The following is a 21,402-nucleotide window of genomic DNA, read 5'->3' as shown; positions in this document are numbered from 1 at the left end:
CTTGCATTGCGTTTAGTGAACACCACATGTCTTTTGGCCTGCTATTGCCACGCCTTGTGTGATACAATTGCACAGGTGCAGCCAAATGTCTTGGAGGAAACCTGCACAGGCTGTTGCCGATGGGAGGGACGCAGCTAAGTTCACCATTCGCTGTGGATGAGACCCCACCAACTCACTTGGCAGAGCAGTTTTGACGACAGTGGCCCTGCGACACAATGCCTGGTTAAGGACTACTGGCTGTTCTGGTGATGCCCAGTCCTCACTCCTGGACATGCCCTTTGATGGATCTTGTCTCTTCGGAGACAAGGTGGATTATGCTGTGGAGCGCTTTAAGGACAGCAGATCTATGGCCAAGTCCTCGGGCCTTTCTATGGTCCATTGTCGCCCTCAATCTGCCTTTCTTGGTCACAGAAGCAGTGTACAGACATGCTCACTCCCCCATCCATCATGACTCTCAATCTTTCCGCCCTCGGCTCTGCGGGTCAGTAAATCTGACCCCCCCCACCCCCCACCCAAACAAAAAGGTGCAGCATCCAAACTCTCATAGTCTGCCCGTTTACCATCATGGTCAACGAGTGGGCCGCAGAATTCTTCCTCACCTGCTCCGCTGACAGTCCATAAAATTGGTCAGGTGGGTTTTGCAGATTGCCCAAAGAGGCTATTCCCGCCCTTTTAAGACTTTCCCCAGCCTCCATACCACCTACTTACGACAGGCCGACAGAGGGCCGCCTACATCTTCTCCGCTAGGAAGTGAAGCTCTTTTGCCCAAGGGAGCCATAGAGCGAGTGCCAACGCCAGAAGTAGGTCGTGGTTGCTATTCCCTCTACTTTCTGGTGCCCAAGAAGGACGAAGGCCTTCGTCCTGCACTCCCTCAATTTTTTCCTCGGGAAGGAGAAATTCAAATGCTCATTCTTGCTAGGGTTCAATATGCCCTGGATCTGGGAGACTGAATGTTAGCATAGGACTTGCATGGATGCGTATTTCCTCATTCCCATAATGCCTGCCCACAGGCATTACCTGTGGTTAACAAGCACTTTCAGTAACAGGCATTACCTGTAGTAGACCAGCACTTTCAGTACTTGTACTCCCTCCTGGCCACACCAGCCTGCCACTTGGGTGTTCACCAAGGTGATAGCGGTGATTGCTGCTCATCTGCGGAGATCCGGGATGGCAGTCTTCCCTTATCTCGACAACTGGCTGTTGAAGGCAGGCTTGCCGAAGACTGTCGTCTCCCACCTCCAGACTATGGAAGAGCTCTTGCATTTTCTAGGGTTAACTATAAATGTGCTGAAGTAGTACCTGACTACCTCTCAGACGCTCTGTCATCAGGGCTGGTCTAGATACTGTGCAGTTGAGGGCCTATCCTCCCGAACAGCAAGTCCAGGATATTCAGGCTATGATTCCGCCTCTATGTTGTTTCAGCCTCTATCCTTGACTTCAGTGAAACTGACTGAGGTTGCTGGGCCTCCTGCATCCTGTTTGTGACACATGCCTGTTGGCAAATGCGGGCTCTGCACTGGGACCTGAAGTTCCAGTGGGCGCAGCATCAGGGGAGTCTTTCAGACCAGGCCAAGATTTCAGATGGGACTGCAAAGGACCTGCAGTGGTGGCTTACGAATCGCTACTGGGTCGGTGTTAGACCCCTCTCCCTTCTGTAACCGATCTGACAGTAATGAAAGATGTGTCACTTCTGGGATGGGGTGGTCATCTGGGAGAGGTGGAGAGCAGAAGCCTCTGGTCTCAGGTGGAATCCGAACTCCATCTTAACCTGTTGGAGCTCCGAGTGATCGAGTTGGCATTGAAAGCCTTTCTATGTACCATTCAGGGAAGGCTAGTGCTAGTGTTCGCAAGCAAGACCACCACCTGCAACAAGTAGGGCGGACTGGGGTCATGGATCCTTGTTGAGGGGCTCTGCATCTTTGGACATGGCTGGAACAGCAGAGCATATCCCTGGTGTTTAAACATCTGGCTGGTTCTCTGAACTCCAGGGCAGATAAACTCAGCCGTGTATACTTCGCGGATCACAAATGACATCTCCATCCGTAGGTGGTGCAAGGTCTCTTTCAGCAGTGGTGAGAACCTTGGTTAGATCAGTTTGCCACTGACGAGAACACGCAATGTCAGCAGTTCTGTGCTCTGGAGTTTCCAAGGTGATTCTCACTTGAAGGCGCTTTTTGTCTCAAGTGGAGCTCAGGCCTCCTGTACGTTTTTAAGCCCATACCACTGCTGCCCAGAGTTCTCAAGAAAATCAGGAACGATTGGGCCTACATCATTCTTGTGGCTCCGAATTGGCCATGGGGAGTCTGGTATCCAGAGCTGTAGAGTATGGCCATCATTTCTCTGATCGGGCTGCTGCTTCGGGAGAGGTTCGCCACCCGAACATGTCAATTCTCCACCTTCTGGCATGGTGATTTAGCAGCAGCAGTTGACCGTGTTTGACCTTCCGCACGAAGACTGTAACATTATCTTCGCCGATTGTTTGCGCCTGCTGTTGGGCAAAATTTCTGGCATAGTGTACAGAAAGACAAATTGATCCCCTTCCTTCCCCTACCCTTTCTCAGGTTTTCCTGTTCACCCTTTCTCTTCCCCAGCAGGGCTCTACTCTGGGTACAGTTAAGGAATATCTTTCTGCAGTCTCTCCTTTTGTTTAGTTGCCTGACCAACCTTCCCTTTTCCAATCCCGTATTGTATGTAGTTTTTGAAAGGTTTGCAACATGTTTCTTCTTTCTCCTTTAATTATGTCTCAGTGGGACCTTAATCTATTCTTGATGTACCTAAGGTGCACTCAGTTACAAAACTATCCTCTCAGGATCCTTACTATCAAGACTGCCTTCCTTGTGGCAATAACATCTGCCTGTAAGGTCACTGAGGTTTGGGCCTTATCATCCAAGCCTCCTTATCTTAACTTCCACCCAGATAAACTGGTCCTTCGTACGAGATCTCCCTTTTTCCTAAAGAGGTCACTCCATTTCACATAAGCCAAGCCATCACTCTACCTACTTTTTATGCTCCTCATCGCTTCAAGGAAGAGGACCCACTCTACTGCCTGGGCCCAAAAAGAGCTTTATTGTTCACCTTTGGCCACACACAAGAGTTCTGGGTGGACAACCATCTCTTTGTGGGGTATGTCTGAGCAAAGTGAAGACGGGCTGTTCAGAAGAGGTCCATCTTATTATGGATCGTTCTCTGTATCAAAATCCACGTCACATTTGCTAAGACGTAACCCCATACTGGTTTGCGTGCTCCTTCTGCCAGAGCTAAAGCTGCAACAACTGCATTAGCTCGTAGAGTACCAATGCTGGGCACCTGCCACGCAGCAACAGAAAAATTTCTGGATCCAGTCTGACACCGGGTGTTAATTCTAAGATAAGGAATCTGCGGCTAGATAGAGTCCCTACCAGATAAGGTGTTACTTCAGATCAGCAGGGGGGTGGAATTCTTATGACCGGACTCCCACAACCTATTGATTGGGGTCAAGGACAAAAAGTTTTCATGTTTTTTGTCCTTGGGACAAGTAGGCCCAACCCCTTGCAGCACAAGCTCTTTGGCTGCCAGTTTACACTACTATATTATGGATCTCCGAAGGGCGTTATCTGCATGTTAATGTCATATGTGTGCCATATGTTAATGCTGTTTGAACTTGTATTTATGGTTCATTAATGCCAACCCTTTTTTATTACGGTGAGCGCTCTAAGGAAATGTTGTATGCTTGGACGCACTGCTGACCGCGTTCCCAGTATAAAAATGTGTACCCACTTTTGCTAAGTTTAACACTATGAAGCTATGTATACTGCTCCTAGAATGCTCTCTGATTAGATGCAAAACATTTGCAGAAGCTTGAAAGCAAGATTGCTTTCAAAATAAAATGTTCACAAAAAAGTGCAACTAGGAAATAAAACGTATGGCTCAACTACTGTGAAATTTTAGCTACCATTTCTTTGAAGCATCATCTAGTAAAATATGTTGACCCATACTAGTCCTCCCAAAAAATATTCAGAATGGAAAATCAGTGCAACTAGTTTAAAAAAGATTATGCGAAACATGAAAATAAACAACTGCTGGCAAAGCCATTAGGTCTAACATTGGTGGTCAGCCTTTTGGTTTGTCAATGCAGGTCTTTTTTTTTTTTACATGGTTTTTGTAAGACTTTAATGTTGTGGGAGCTGCCAGGCCCTCGCCATCATAACAAACATTGGCAAAAAGCAATCATTTTATATGGTCTCAAAAACCCCACATTGCCAAAGTAGCCCCTGATACTGAACAATACTACTTTGTGTCCCGATATGCGCCTGTGAAAGAACAGAATGCTGTTACTCATTGTGAAGCCAGCCTACAGATAGACAGAATTTTAAGAAAAACAAGAGGTCTTAGTTAACTCGGGACATAATTAGGGGCCCAATTCTTAAGTTAAGTCACTAATGTTAACCCGTGGTATACATGTCCTTGCAGTAGTGCAGATTTACAGCTATCATGAATTCACAATAATTTAGACGAGTAGGCCAGAAAATCATGCTCCTAGAGAATATTTGCGACTGCATATGATCCCGAGCAAATATGCATGTGTAGATTTCCTAATGCGAAAATCTGCTAGGCGTTTACTAGTTCACTTTCACACCAACCACTATTGTCCCAACTCTGGAAGAAATTTTACTTCTGTCCTGGTCTGGAGTAAATTTCCAACCTTTCTCAATATGGGGAAAGATTAAAGAAGAGCAGGTAACGACCCCTAAAACATGCAAGGTAGTAGGTTTGCAGAGTCAAAAGCTCATTCGAAACTAAGAACTATTGCTCTACACTATCAGTCCCAGTATGTAGATCTGTGGAAAAGTTGCAAAATAGGGGAATTGCTGGAAATCAGTCCCTTCTGTAGTAGTATTAGCCGTGGCATTATCAGAGAGGCTATTATCAGAGCTCTTCTATTAAGAGCTTGCTGCCATAATTGGTAGCTGCACTATGTGGCTCCAAAGTGACCAGTGTTTTCTTTCTACAGGACAAGTAGATTTTTGTACTAACCTGTCCCATGGACAAGTAAATAGTTTATTAAATTCCACACTCCTGGTAAGTAACGTGTTCTTTCTGTCATAAAACTGCTGCCTTAATTATGCTCTGTGACCTGACCTGTCTTTCCTCACGGCTGCTGGCTCAGGCAGTTTGTATTATGACGTCACTACTAACTGCAATTAGTTATTACAGTCTAGTTCGGGTGTCCTTTCTCTATAGTTGACGACTGGATGGATCCATCACAAGTTGTTGATTTATTAAGACAGAAACTGGCTTTTATACAGGCATTGCAAAATCCCATGTATTATAAATATATTTTGTATTGTGAGATCTATGTAGCACTTAATATACCCTTTTGTTGGATACCAAAGAACATTTTGGATCGGTAGTACACTATAGTATGGGGGAGTGAATAGTGGCAGATTGTTGCATTGGATGGGATTTTGCATTGGAACTAATTTAGTGTTGTGCGCGAGCAAATAGAGAGGTCATCTTATTTTGTCTTGGGGTACAGAGCCTAGGAGCGTCATGAAGGAGAGGCCCACAAATTATAATTTTAGGCACCAAAGTTATTAGGACAGCAATAATGCTCTTAGTATGAAACCTCTGACCTAACTATATTGTAACAGTGGCAAATGCTGCTGGGTAAAATATATTTAATTATCTATTTTATACAGTTTCAAATATTCTATTCAAAACTATTAAAATATAAGGCCCACTGTCTGTCAAACTTCCCTAGTTTCGTAGTTGCAAAGCCCTTTTTGCACTGCAATCCTAGATTAAGGGGGTGAGAAGGTTGATTACGTCTTTTTTTCTCTGGATTATTTCGGTGTGACTATGTTGCAATTGTGTAGTCTAATGACTACTAATTGAATATATACTTTTTGTAGAGCCAAATTCATTTTTCTAGTGTCCGTATCGTTTTCTTCCTACAGAGTCCTCATTCTTGGGGATTTCAGTATTTGACTTGACTGGCATAGTCCTTAACTTCCGAGGGATTATTCTTTATCATCTCTGCACATAATCTCTCATCAAATTACACCAGCCTCTGACGAGAAAGGGTGCGGACTCTGCGTCCTCTCACGAGAAAGGACGTAATCTCAGCATCTCTCACGCAGTGGCGGCTGGTGACATTTGAAAGTGGTGGGCGTAAAATTACTCTTACTTCACCGCGGCGAGCGAGCGTTAACAACTTAAGGAGGGTTCGAGAAAATTTTGAAAAAAGAGTGGACAAATGGTGCATTTTCAAGCAAATTTGAGAAAGCAGGAAGGTTAATAAAGCAATTGTGAAAGTGCAGTTATTACATTAATAAAGAGATGTCATATAACATAGGTAGCTTATTCAGTATAGGGAACTGCTTATTCAGTATAACCACAGATCTTCATAACAGACTTCGAGATACAATGCATTTCTGAGTACCTCACAGATGTTTTTTATTTAACAAACCACTAAACATCTAAACATCATGTGCATTTTGTGATCTGCAACAGGTACATGTTCTTTGCAGCAGGCACATTAACCTTCTGCGCTACCTTTCCTGAGTCAAAACTTCCACTAGACAAAACTCTGATCTCTCTAGGAAAAACATTAACCATCAGCGTTATCATGACATGTTTATTATTTCTGTGAATAAAATCAATCTAGCCACTTTGAGAACACTTTGACTGCTTTATTTCGTTTTTTATTTATTTTTCATAGTTTGAACCTTTTATTCCCAAAGCGCACTGTGAAAACAAAAATGTTGACCTCCCCCTTACTACTACAAGGAGACTGAGGCCTGTTGCTATATAGCGGCGTTGTAGCCACTCAGCTTAGATTGTCTGTTTTCAGTGGGAACTAAATATCTTCTGAAAGAAATATTGTGTCCTACATATCGTTAATATGCAAACGATGTGCAAACGATATTTAGGACAAAATATTTATGAATATTTATACATTCACGTATACACAAGATATTCATATTATAAAGCTGAAGCAGTCTAAAGACGGGGTCTGGAAAATAATGTTTTACAATAAGGAAAAAGAAAATATATTTTAAGAAAATGAATTTTTATCTTCTGCTATTTAATCGAAATTTGTATATGTATACTTTATGGTTGTGATAAACCAAATAAAGTACATTTTGAATTTGAATCATATTATACATGAGGAAAAATTGTATATACACCCACAGTGCTTAAAGTACATTTTGTTAGTTGCTGCTATGTTATTTCCCATGAATATTCCCACCACCATCGCCAAGTAATGTAGCTGCCCTGGGTGCCAGCCTTTCAAAACTTAAACAATTTAATACCATGCCACTACAAACTTTGAAGTAGAAGCAAATTGCATATGTGTAAGTAGTAGAGTTTCGCCATGAGAATGCTTACTAGGTAGATTACCTTTATTTTAGCCAATGAGACCGAAATCTATGGGCTCTGAAAAAATTGAAGATAAACCCACCCCCAGCCCATTCGGCATCCTGAGGTTTCTCGCAGAAGGAGTAAAAAAACAACTGACTTAGGGGGACTTGATTTAGTTTTCAGGCACGTAAATAACATTCCTGTAAACATTGTAAAAACATCTAGATGTTTGTTCAACTGAACACACTCTAGGACGCTGAATCCATCACACTGCGATTCTGTCACGATAAGGAAGACCCTCCGGCGATTCCAATACAAGAACTTCACGAAGTGTAAACACACATTACTTCTGCAGTAGTTATTTTTGAAAACATTATGGCAGGATTAAAATAATGGATCTGGTGGCAGAGTAGATAACAACAAAATGTTTCTGACGTGTTCCTTTCAGTCACCACAAATGTGAAGAGAGTCGCAGCCGGCATGAATCCGGGTAGTACGCGCGATGGGGGGATGTATTTAATTACATTAAATACAAACAAATAAACTTACCAGGATGAGGAATCTCCTCTGCCGGTCCCGCCGCGCATCACGCCTCCGAGTCCTCTCATGGCAAGTGGCAAATCATGAGACTGGATGTGACTCAAGGGCAGCTACTCAACTGTATCCTGCCTGTTGACAGGGCATGGGGCGGCCATACGTCACCGCCCGTGCAGGATCCTATCTTCAGGCTCCTGTACTACATTAGGCATGCGCAGCATGCCTAATGTCATATCAATGGAGCGGGGAGCTGAAATTAAAAGCGCCCCTTGCAGATGCGCAGTCGGAGTCTGCTGGACTCCTGCTGCTCTCGCCTGGTGCACGTTTGTAGTTGAATGACGACTGACTGTGCTCATGCGCAGTTGAATCTGTGAAGCAGCTGCCAGCACAGGCAGGAAATGTAAACAGACGAATTTCGCCTGCCGTCTGTTTACATTTCCTGCTGTCCGTGGGCAGTTTTGCTTGTTGAATCTGCCTAGTGGGGCGCTGCCCCGACGCCCCTATGGACCAGCCGCCCCTGACTTGGACGCAAAGCGCGCGGATTGGGATGGGCACGCGAGAGGAGGCAAATCGAGCTGTAATTATGCACTTGTTCCGTCGCAAGGACATCAAAGAAGACGGTTAACAGTTGGTATTAAGCATCGGTTTGTGGTGGCGCAGGACTCTCCTGCAGCTGAGGCCCTTTTCAGATTTTAAATCCTATCTCGTGAGTTACTCTCTGAAATATCTCTTTTGAACACAAGGCTGAAGAATGCCCCGGTGTTTGAATGCAGAGGTGTTAGAATTTCTGGAGGGCAGAGGGAGTTACTCAAGGTCAAGTTGAATATATCTTTTTGCTCAGATGTGGTCACACTCATTCGGTTCCCTATGGGAAGCCTCCATAAGAGGCTCCCTCAAGTCAGCTAACATGGCAGCCCGCGCTCTTAGGTCATCCTCTAGTTTGTCATCTCTGCGGACATGTTTGATCCGGGTTTCTTCATCTGTCCCCCATTCGGAGATGTCTCTGAACCAATCCATTGATCTTGGGGGCTCTGCACTCATCCACTTCAAAGCTATACGGTGTATTGCCAGTACTAAGACCAGTGGAAAAAGTTTCCTACTAAGTTTTTTTTTTTTTTCTGGAGGGGAAAGAACTCAGACCCAGTAACACCTGTTGTATTTCCAGTTGTATTTGCCAACCAGCAGCCCTGTTCAGATAGTCTTATACCGACTGCCAATAGAGAGTTAGAACCGCTCAGTACCAGACCATGTGTATAAGGTCTGTTGCCAGGCTCCCGCACCGGGGGCAGGTATCTGATCAGGCAGGGTAAATAGCATGTAAGGTTTTTGGATAGAGATATGCTTGGTAAATAAAGTTATATTGCATTTACTTAAATCTAGCATTGGAGCAAGTAATGCAAACCCTTTCATGTATACGTGTCCATTCCTTCCTCGTCACTGGTTCATTTATTATCCTAGCCCATATATTGTGGATGGGGAGGGGTGCCTCCGGGAGGTTGCTGCGTAGCACCCTATAGAGATGCGAAATCAGGCGGCGGCCTCCTGCCACTTCCAACAGTATTACTAGGGTGTTGGAACTCTGTGAGGTGTCTGGAATTGTGGGCCAAATCTCATGTGCAGCGGCGGAAATGTTGGCGTATAGTAAATATTGTCCTGTACCAAGGATAAAGGACTCCATGGCGTCCTCTCTTTTGATGAATCTCCCTTCAGGGTACAGGTCCTCGAAAGTATTACAGCCCCATCGTTCCATCTCTGTACCGACATAGATGCTGCTATCCTTCGGAATTGCTGCAGAATCCATAGCTACAGGTCACTCTCTGAATCGCTCCCTTCCATATCTCTGACACTTGTCGTATCAGATAAGGCGTGTCAGGCGGAACCTGAGACCCACACATTACCAGCACAGGGAGCGCAATGTCCACATGAGAGCCCCTTAGAAGGGTTTTCTCCCATGACTCCTCAGGGTCAAGCCAGTGCATTGCGTGTTGTAGATGTGCCGCCATATAGCAGAGAACTAAGTTGGGGACCTCCAGACCCCCCAGACTCCTTGTCCTTTTCAAAATGGAAAGCCTCACAAGTTTCTGTTTATTAGCCCACAGTAGATCGACAATAAGGCTATCAATTGTCTTAAAGTAATTTCTAGGCATCATGTACAGCGGGCCTTGGATTACGTAGAGACATCTAGGGAGCAATATCATTTTCACAAGTGCTTCTCCACCCATGAGGGAGAGTGGTAGATCTCTCCCGAATCTCACTGATGCAGGCTGCTCCTTCACCACCCTTCCAATATTAAGGTTCAAGAATGATCCTGCAGTGGGCTCTAGTTAGGTCCCTAGATATCGGATGTTGCTCTGTTCCCAAAGAAGCCCTACTGTAGGGAGCCCCTCAATCGACACCACTGCCAAGAAACCCAGCAGGTGCAATTTGGATTTTGTTAGTTTCATGCAGAGCCCAGAGATTTCCCCAAACTCCTGAATCTCTTGCAAGAGTATGTGTATAGAGTTATTGGTTGACTGAGGTACGTATGTGCTCTCCCTTTACGCCGCCGCGTAAAGGGAGAGCACATGAGTGATCTCCTCGATCGATTGTAATCCCCCTGGCGTCAATCGTCCTTCGCAGTCGATCGGGTAATTGCTCCATTGCAAGTGTGAACAGGAGCGGTGATCGAGGGCATCCCGATTCCCTTTCTGGTTCCTCTATACAGGCTGAACTGGTCTGAGACCACCTCTCCCAAGTGCACCCATACACAATGGTCAAAATTATAACAGATGGACCCATAGTACAAATTTAGGACTTATCCATACTTTCTTCAAAACGTGGCAGAGGTATGTCCAGCTTACGGAGTCTAACGCTTGTTCGATGTCTAGCAATGCTACGGCAAATAAGTAATTAAGCTGCTGCGAGGTGTTGGATCCAAATGACTTTCAAAGTCGCTCAGCATATACAATGATTTTATAGAATTATTAGGAGAGAATTTGCTACTCCTTCTCGTTGCCAGATTAACTGTTTTCTTCACACGGGGTTTAGGGGGTGCGCAGCGTTAGTTTGAAGACTGTTGATGCATTATGTGAAATATCAAATGGAAGAAATCTAATACCCAACAGATGGCGCTATAGAATTATCTATTTTTTGACTCTCTAAGCCTGATAGACGTTATACATTAGTGTAGCATAAATCTGACAAAACGGGCTGAGAGAACACTGTTGAATCAATGATTAAATATAAAAATCAGACACCGCTGGTGAAGTGTACCGATAAATGTAAAGCTATATATTTTATTTTTTGTAACGTGTGCTAAAAGGAGCATTCATAGATATTGTATATCATTGTAGTTAATACATTGTTTCGTGTTGAAAATATTTCCATATCCTCCATAGGAGTACAAAAGGTTGATAGGATAAGTAACTTGCTGAATAACTTTCAATATGTAAGTAACAGTGACATAACGGTATCTGTGTTGTATACGTTTGATTTATTTGTAGTGCACTACTTGTCTTTTAGCTCTCAGACCCTTTTTTTGGGATGGGGGGATTTTGAAAATAGGATTAACTGCACACCATATTTAAGAAGAATGCCAGTTTAGTGATGTGTGAACTAGGCAGTGGTTTTGTTTATTTACAGTTGCGCAGTTTTTGAATTTCTAGCTTTTCCCAGTCAATCCCTGAGCTGTTCACAAGTATGATAAAATCAGTTTGCCTGCTCGGGGAAGGAGTACGCCCCATGCTTGGTATGCGCCCTGGCCCAGCTCATATGAAGACTGTTGAGGGAGACCGCAAAAATCAAGACGTGGGGACCGATGTCTTTTACTCATTCTGTCCTGGGGCTCAACCTACTACGGATCCTGAGCAGCCAGCCAAGTACTCCTTCAGCACTTAATTCTCCTGAGTAGCCCGCGAGCAAGGGTTCTCGGAGCGTGGGGTATGGGGGTAATGGTGGGGCCAAACACAAGCTCACAAATAAAAGTACATTCAGTAGCCGCAATAAATTGTCTAGTCAAATACTGTCTTTTATGACAAAAGTAGTTTTTATATAAAAAGACAACATGAAATATGGCATACACAAACCATGCACTCAGCCCCCTCAGTCAGGGTACTGGTGTTCAATAGGCGGTCTCCTGACCACTACTTCCCTCTCACTAGCAGTAATGGTTATTACCCATTCACTATAGGTGACATGCAGGTTAGGCCCCAGTAGCAGCAGTATCTCAGGAGACCCAATCCAACTACTTTTAGAAAGGCGAAAAGTGTTCCAGCACCAAAGCTCTATCTGACAATCTCCCCTGGGTCCTTCTGGCCCTTCGATAAGCGTTACAGCACCAGCGGTTATACACTACCAAAGTCTTCAAGATCATCTCGCTTGCAGCGCTGAGACTGCAGTGGCTGTCTTCGGTGGTTAACACTTGTGACGCTGCAGGGGCAGCAGCTGGGTGCCCTAGGGGCTTCTCTGGTGCAACAGTAATTTTTCTGTGATCCTTCCCACAGAGGTTCGGTGGTTTGACTGCTTCTATTTCCAATCCCCAGTCAGTGCTCTGGCTCACATGGTCACTGTGGTGGCCTTTTCTCCTGACTAAGGCATCAACCAGGCTGCAATCCTTACCCATTCTGGTGGCCCTCTCTTGCATGCAGGATCACCACTCCTACTCCTCACTCAAACATCGGCACAGCAGCAAGTCGCTCTTCACACAGCTTTCTGGCATACGGAGTCTCCGACTTACACTCTGCCCATGGGCCACAGCCTGAAACTGCACAGTTAACTTCCCAATGGCTGCCTTTGGCATACAGGGTTGTTAGCCTTGCCATCGCATATGGCCAATACTCGATCATCACAGCTGTACTCTCCTCACACCTCCCTACAGGGATCCACTTGCCCGGATCCCCCACTGACCTCACTCCCACCAGTGATCTCCTTTTCCTCACATGGCACATTGGATTTGGCAAGCAGGCAGGCCCTAGTGTTCCGGGGCAGATGTTCTTGGATTTTCCCTGGGTAATGTCCCATCACCCAGCTGGGAGACAGGCAGGCCTCAACCCCCAGTCCTGGTCACAGGCAGAAATCTTGCAGAACTCTCCTATTCACATAGCTTGACTGGATCCTTGGCGGTTGACAGTTTCGGGGGCCTGGAGCTCCTCTTCCTATAGTCCATTTCCAGACATCAGATGTGATTCAGGGTCTGCGTCTTTGAAGTTTGTGATGGAGGTCTGCTACCTTTTAAAGGCCTCCCCTCCTCTGCCCTTCTTCCACAAAGCAGTCTGTCGCAGCAGAAGCAACTTCAGATCTGATAGCCCTGTAGCACAGGCCATGAGAGTGGGTAGAGGTTGACACCTAGATGTCAGCCACAGTGATATGTGTATCAAAAGGTTACCCCAAGGCCTTTGCCTTATTCTTTATAATTCTCTTGTCAGCCCCGCTTCCTACCTGAGGTGTACCCAGGTCCTTTTTCAGTGACCTAGTACCCGTTGGGGGTGTGTGGGAGATGTGTGTATATATGTATGCATGCACAGCTATCTACAAACTTTTTTTTTTAGGGTGAGATGTTCCTCTACATCCTCGTGGTCCACTAGTCAGCCCTGGGTCTCCTAAAATAGAACCCCTAATCTACCATGTATTGTATAATTCACAGGCGCAAATACACCCAGCACATACATACAACACGCATGCACTGCACAGCACTGCATGCTAACTTGATGAACGCCAACTGTGCGTTAATCACATAGCAGAACTTTACATGAGTGAGGCTGTAAGTCTTACTCCAGTGACGCAGGTAAAAAGGACCTGTCCACTCCTACTGATCACTACACAGTATGCTGCTGCCCTTGACTCCAGCTACTTCATTCCTGTCAATGGCAGTAGTCTTTTTCCACTATGAGGGTAGCGCTTTGGGCACCCCTCCCGGTCCAACAAGACCACAATCCGTAAGACCGACCTCTGTCATGGCATACATGCATGATCCTTGTTAGCCCACGACAATGAAAATGAGCAGCAGGAATCAAGACATCGTTGCAGCGTGGGCAATCAGGGCAGGGGTACATGCCTGTCGTCATGTAATGGATTTTCTCATCCCAAAAGTTCTATGGCTCAATTTTGGTAGCTTGTCAAAGTACAAAAAGGAATCTATTGGAAATGGCAGGGACAGCAGCAGTACAATTTTAGAGATAAATAACAAACCTTTGGAGAATAAGTAAAACCTACAACATTTTTTAATTAAAAATGACACTGAGAAATTAGCAAAGTCATAGCTTACCCTGTTTGACTACAAATAGGATTGATTAAAACCCCTTAGCTGTCATAAGTAATTAAGATTCTCTTAAATAAAAAACAATCTCGACCCATTTACTCAGAAAATGAATAGGAAGTGTAGTTTTAAGTACAGAATGAAAGTGTCAAATAGTGAATACCTGTGCACCGTGATTATTCACTACTAGGCCTCACAGGTCTGTGGGACTGGGACGCATTTTTGAATTTGGTACATGTAGGTGGTTTCTTTGTTCTGATGTTGAAGCCTTTTCAGTAAGCATGCTAACACTGCAGCCTAAGAATGGGCCTAACAAACTCACCATTGCTTCCCAGAGACCTCCCCATACTGTAGCAGGTACAAAGGTTCCACACGCAGCCAACTTCTGAAAGGAGCTTCTTCTAAGTTACAAATGCCTTTGATCTAGGTGAATGCAGCCAAAATAGCCATTTGCAGATATTCCATTATTATTTAAAAAAAAAAAAAACTCCTAAGGGCCAGCAGCAGGGTTGCATGAAAGTGCTAAAGCAAAAAATCTAGTTTTGTTCCAAAGCTCTTAGTCGGATTATGCTCCTGGTTCATGTTGACCAAGCCAAGATTCACCTGTCTGTATTTTTTGGTTTGCTTCATTGCATTTTGTACCCATACTATTGCTTGAGCATACCAAACATAAATTGATATGTAAGTGCACATTCAGTTTGGCTATGGAATGCACTTAAAATGACACAAAATGGAGAGGATTTTTATCATTGACCTTGCTGTCTTGGAAAAAAGGTTCCTGTGATCCTTATAGGTCAACTTGAGGTAGGAGAGTCTGTTAGAGGGCATGTAGGTAGCCACAGATTATAGAAAAGCATGATACAAAACCTATTGGGGGGAGTGCCTTCCTTGTAAAGACAAGATCCATCCTTCTAAATCCCCGAACGCTGGCAGCTTACACCGAAATGGGGCACCATGGGTGGAGGGTAGCAGCTCTCCTAATACTTCTCCCAGCACATCGCTCTTTGGTGCCTGCCACCTTTGCAGAGCCTCTGTTTTCCCTTTGTCCACATAACCACTAATTGCTGCAAGCCCTGCTGTATGTCCATTAGCAAACTACAACTACTCTTAACCTCTTGTGATCCTTTGTATTTGTTTCAACACTGTTGCCCACAGTCTCCTTTCATCCTGGACACAGGCCAAAGTCAGTCTTGGGTGCATTGGAAAGGTGAGTAGTTGGGTTCCCACTCTTAGTACCAGGTGTTACGGCTGAAATAAATATAACACGCATGCACCCTAAGTCATAAAAAACATATTGTGGACAGTCTAGACTGGAACGCAGTGTTACTGACAAACCGTTTTTAAGAAAGAGGAAGCATTGCACCACTCATTTAGATATATCGGCCACAGAGCTGCACCTCACCGAAGCCCATGCTGGCTTGAAGATCTGAGGAAACCACCAACCTCTGGGACCTGAGAGGAAATTCCATAGACTGGATCCTGTAACAAGCGAGCCCTTTTGCCACTCAGACCCAAGCGAATGAAATACATTCTAGGAGTTCTCATTGCAAGTGTGGCATGCATCTAGTGTACTACTTACTCCATCTGCTTTAGAAGTTATTCCTTCTTCAATGGCTAATGGGGAGTTTATGGTGAGTGAAGTGTTTACCAGACACTAGCCGTATCTTAAGGACTGAGTGGATCCGAATTCATATTATGCAGTCCCATGGTATGTAACTCTATCTGGTGCAGGGAATCTTCTTGAGACCACAGCATCCGAGAAACGCGTGTCCACAGTCACTGCTCAAGTTGCCCTCTAGGCCTATGTCTTACGCTAGGGCTGAGTACACCATACTTGTATCACTTGGCTGGCACATATTGGGACAGCATAAGCTGTTCTATAATTGTTCAGACGACCTTCTAACCACTGTGAAGTGGCCGATTTATAGATTTATTCTATTTCAAGCTATTTTTGAAAGGTGTTCTCGTGCCACCAAACAGAATCTTTGCTCAGATTGTGCTTTCACAATGGTCAGTAAAAACACACTCTTGCCTTTTTGTGTTCTGGTCAGAGCCTTGGGTGTTATGGATGTAGAAAAGATCTTTCATTTGCCAGTCTCCCAGAAGAATATTCAGAAAGGGCTGACCTCGGGTTGGCACTGGGAATAGAGGTGCAGGATTGTGAGGTAGTGATTGCATACAACTACCTCACCCCCGAAAAAAAACATTCTGAATCCCATTAAGACAGCAAGCATTCTTTCCGGAGTAATACTTTTCGGAAAAGGGAATTATTTATCATGTTCATTTCTCATAGTACCTGACGTTTCCTTTGGGTACTGATTTTGTCGGAATTCCTATTGGAATCTGAAAATTAAAGCTATTCCTCGTCTCTACATGCTGTAACTTCCTTTCTAACGTGAGCCTTTATCATTTCCAAGTGCTTTAATTCTGTATTAGACTTGTTTTTTCCCACCAAATCTGAGCTCTGACTTAGTTGTTCCATCATTGAATGTATGCTTTTAAAGGACAAACCTAGCTATGAAGCAGGGGGTTGGAAATTGGGGGCTGAAAACACGGAGGTTGAATCAATTGTATTATATTTATCTGAGGTTAAAAAGTTACTTTTCTGGAAACGTCCAGGAGGAGTGGGTGCTGTAGGTCAAATAACTTAAACACCTGGTGTTCCTTAAATATGTTTCTCTTCAGATCATTTAGGAAGTGAAGGCAAATACTATCTTGTCTGTTTTGTATCAGAATGGAGCTCCAGATTCTGGCTCCTTAGCAGGATACAGCTTGTTGCCTGCCCTTCTCCTTGTTACATTTCTTAGCTTAGCGCTTAGTGATGTACTTAGTGATGCCACTACTGTGGGTGTTGTGAACTCTGCTTCACATCTGAACTTTACTTGTCCAATAAGGTGATGTGCTGGAGTTGATAGCCTTAAATGTGACTCAGCAGACCTTCAGGTTGATGCAGATGTTGCCAGTGAAGTTCTTTAATTGTGGGGTGGAGCCAACTGGGCAAACTATATTAGGTCCTTGAGATCTCTCCAAGGAGGATGGCGGTTTACTCTGCTCATGCGGGAGTCTAGGCTGCTTACGAGGAGGGTATTGTCTATAGTTAGGTGCAATTTGTCTGTTTTTACAGCTCTTCTGAAGTCTTAAAGACATATGCCTTGATTCAGCTAACCATGAAGTTGTAGTTTGTTTTCCTAGTTGTGTGTCTTACAGGTGTGACTGCTTTTGCTGAGGAACCAGAGGGCTGTGACGCTGTTGGACTTGTGGGTTGAATCTTAAAAGGTTCATACTCAAAAGACCGCATCAGTATACATTATTTTTTATTTTTTTAGATGTTTGCACTACAAGCATGCCCTTGACATTCTTGATCGAATTGGGAAGTGGCATTCCTTTGGCTGGTGAACATCCTTGCCAGAAGAGACCTTCAGATTGACTTGGGAGTAGCCCATATAATGATTGGGCTTGATGTTCATGCCTGCCAGGAGTACTAGAGGGAGTTCCATTTGGTGATTGCGAGTGACTTTATAGAGCCTTGGGGTATGCTGCACCACAGTCTCTGGAATACGCTTTATTTGTACATTTGTTTGCATTTCTTGGTCTGTAGCTAACAAAGTTCAGCACGTCTTTGTCATTGAAACCCATTTATTCTTACAGAGGCTTGAGCAGCGATTTATATTCTGGCAGTGTTGGACTCAACTGAGAGGTCTAGAAAGATGGCATTGGTGGGTGACTATGCCCTGTGGATCACGGGCAGAGTAGTTAGTGTGTGCTTTATAGAATGATTCCAGACTAGTAGTTCTGAAGGAGGTCACTGGCCTCGAATATCTTGTGTACATGATTAAGTGTATAGTAGTTGGTAAATCATCTAGCTGAGGGTGGCCTACTTCACTAACTGGGAGAGATCTTTCTGGTTTTTAGGTATCCGGGCAGATGCTTTGAAATGGAGAGATGCATTGATGATGTTGATCAGAGGTCCGAGTTATTCACCCTTGATGGATCCACTATGGAAGATAGGACCATATTGTCTTCATGTAATGGCTGCTTCTGGAGAGTCTGGAATCTGTAGAAGCCATTGATTGCTTGGCTATTCAAATGTGTTTATTTAGGCTTGCTGCTCTATTGTGTGAGGTGGATGGCAGATAAAGTCTGGGCATATAAATAAACAGGAGAGCGGAGGTAGAGCAGTTTTGAAGGACTCTTACTCCACAAACTAATATGCATAAACAAAAGGAATCCTCCTTAGAATGACAGGGAAGTGTTCTCCTCAGTGGTATGGGAGCACTTAGTGTTTTGTAAAATACCCCTCACACACCAAAAGGCCCCTTGGTGTCATGCTTCATCATAGGGGTCTTCGCAACCCTCTAGCGGGTTGCGGCGTGCTGCGACCTACGACTAAGTGGGAGCACTTTTAAGTTTTGGCTATATGTGGTGCGTGTGCGTGTGAGTGGGTATGTGTTTGTGGTGGGATTTAGTGAGAAAATTAAAAAGCACCTGGCTCGTGGGTATAGCAGAATTTTTTTTTTTATTCCATGACCCCGGGCTGGTACTAGTAAAAGAATTGAAAAGCGAGGCGTGTTTTGTCGTGATTATGGACAAAACCTCATGTGTGCGTCGACATGTTTCGGAGGCAGAGCTCCTTCTTCAGGACAGGGGCACAACTTCCCCACCTTACTCACGTTTCACTAATAGTTAAAGATATGTATAAGTCAATTTAACAAAAGTGACGAAAAACGAAATACGTGTCTGTATATACAGGCTATTATGTACCTACAGCGGTTTTTGGATCAAGTAAATGCAAATTGCATGACTTATATAGTAGAGCTTGCTTGCTTCATGAGCATTCAGAACATCTGGGGGGTGATTGTTAATATGCAGTGAACACTGGAGGAGTTCTCCTCGGTCTAGCCCCACACGCTGCTCCTGCTCAGCGGAGCAGCGTGTGGGGCTAGACAGAGTGGAGATTAGATTAGATTTAGATTTATAGAGCGCATGGCTGCCCTGGAGCGTCCCAGCACTGAAACTGACCTGAACCCAGTGAACTCAAGAGGGGACGGATTTAGGGAGTGGTAGGGAAGAGAAAGGTTTTGAGAGCTTTTCTGAATTTAAGGTGAACGGGTTCCATCTGGAGATCTCTAGGAAGGCCGTTCCACTTATTTGATGCATTCAGCGAGAACCGGCGGCCTCCAGTGCGCGCCTTCCTCACTCTTGGTATGATGGCCAGATTTTCCCTGTCTGAGCGGAGGGCCCTGGCCGACTTATAGGGGCGAATCAGTCCTCTCAAGGCCGTAGGGCCTTTACCCTGCAGCGTTTTATGGGCAATACAGAGTGACTTAAAAGTGATTCGCTCTTGGATTGGGAGCCAGTGGAGGGCCTTTAACAAGTGGAGATAGGTTTTTCTTTAATTCCTTGGCTCAGCAGTTCTTTACCTGTGATCCGGGGGACCCTTGGGTGTCCACAATGCCTTGTCAACGGTCTGCAAATGTTTAGAAGATTGAATAATATTAACAGATTAACCTGTTTACCGCGGCGAACATTCGGCCGCTGTAATAGTGTATATAAATAAAGAATCAAAATGTAACATTTAAAATTGTAAAACGTTCTATAAATATGAAGGGATGTCAAATTTGAGTCTAAAAATTAGTCGTCCTCAGATTGATAAGTGGGAGTAGTGTTAATGGATCAAACAGAATATAGCATGGAGGATGGGGGCCATCAGTTGAATTTAGGAAAGCCCCCACCTTCCCATTAATCCACAAATGCCTCAAAACGAAATTAAAATTTTAAGTAAAATATTTTATTATTTGTATATTTGTTTGAATGCTTCTTTCTGTATTTTTCTGAATTGTTTTGAGTTTTAAATCATCAAAATTTCTTACACCGGTGTCTCCGGCTTCAAGTAATGACTCAGTGGGGGTTCCCTGATCCAATAATGGTTCAATGGGGGTGCCCGGATCCCAGTAAGGAGGGATCTACAGAAGACAAAAGGTTAAGAACCACCACCATAGCTCATCATGCAAACTTCTAGGTGTCCGCATTGGTTTTTAGTAAACCCCATTTTTGATTATCTTCATTTCATGTGGCGCTTACTCTGAGGAGATTTGGAGAATATTGTTTTTGAAAATGTTACGTTTATTGTTAACATTAAGTGTACAGATTTTGTATCTTTGTCTGTGTTATGGCTGTTCGTAGCTCAATTGTTTTAAGAGAGGGGACTGTGGGCAAATTGCTTAGAAAGATCTGTGTCCATTTGTGGTTCTGGCCCACTTCCACCCATACAAACCCTTGCCCAGGCTGACCCATCTGGTCTTTTTAAGTAAAATTGCTTCCCCCACAAGGCCAGACTCACAAGCTCTTTTTAGAATTAGTGTGGTAACCTTTGCAGTATTTGATAACTTCTTTTAATATCATTCCACCTTAAACCTTGTTTGAGGGGAAGTGGGATGGGAAGACTCAAGGCACATGGTAAATCTCTACCTTTTCTTCTTTTGCAGTTGGTTCCTGGAGGAGAAGGACCCGATGTGTGAACGTGTCTCGTTGCAAAAAAACATTTTTTTATGAAAATGTATATTTTGTAAAAATGCTCAGATTCATATTGAGCGAAAATATTGTAAATGATTTTTAAGTTTAAATCAAGTGTTTTTTTTGTAGGGAGAAACTTTCTGCTTTTTGGAGAACAAAATTGCTTTTTCAGTGTTTATATTCTCCCTCTTCACATACCTTAAAAAATAAAAGTATAACAATGTACCAACAAGCCGATGTTTGCTGTGGTCATTTAATTTTTCCAGTCAATTTGATTAAATATTTAATTTGCCGTAGGCCTCTTGCTAACAAGGAAACTTAATGAGGCAGAGTTTGTCCAATTCAATGTAGTTGGGTGCGAAGAACAATTTCTGTTAACATATTTGCATGCAATTTTTCAGGATTCCATTGCAAGAAGATTGGGAATATAGATTGTTTCTGCTCCCAAATTTACCAATACAAGGTATCCTATGTATTCAGGAAGCAGTAGTACTGTGGTATTCTGACTTTGACAGCGAGGGTGCTCCTAGAATAAGGAAATTACCATGGGAGTCCGAACTGCTATTCAAATTCCTGTGGTAATTCTGTACTTTTGTGCTGTTTCAATACACAGAAATTTCACCAGTGACTTGTCTGCTTAGAAAGTACCAGGAATTAAGTATTCCCGCATTTGTTCTACTTCCTTATTTGCTGGTAACTACATTGCTGGCTAAACTGCGAATTACATGGCCTTGGAATAGGGAGGGTAGAAGGCGGGAGGGCCTTTGCCTTTTTGA

General features: G+C 44.0%; 1 protein-coding gene across 1 annotated transcript in view; it reads left to right on the top strand.

Moving 5' to 3' along the window:
- Positions 1-20,862, top strand: part of LSM5 (LSM5 homolog, U6 small nuclear RNA and mRNA degradation associated) — an 80,489-nt gene extending 59,627 nt beyond the window's left edge. The window contains exon 5 of the mRNA XM_086966825.1: positions 20,599-20,862. Within this exon, the coding sequence (XP_086822951.1) occupies positions 20,599-20,631 (33 nt within the window). The 3' untranslated portion in view covers positions 20,632-20,862. The remainder of the gene's footprint in view (positions 1-20,598) is intronic.
- The last annotated feature ends 540 nt before the right edge of the window (positions 20,863-21,402 follow it).

This window comes from Lissotriton vulgaris, chromosome 4_1 (assembly GCF_964263255.1).
Source record: "Lissotriton vulgaris chromosome 4_1, aLisVul1.2, whole genome shotgun sequence".
NCBI lineage: Eukaryota > Metazoa > Chordata > Amphibia > Caudata > Salamandridae > Lissotriton > Lissotriton vulgaris.
Note: the sequence above shows the minus strand (reverse complement) of the source record. Positions and strands in the feature narration are given on the sequence as shown.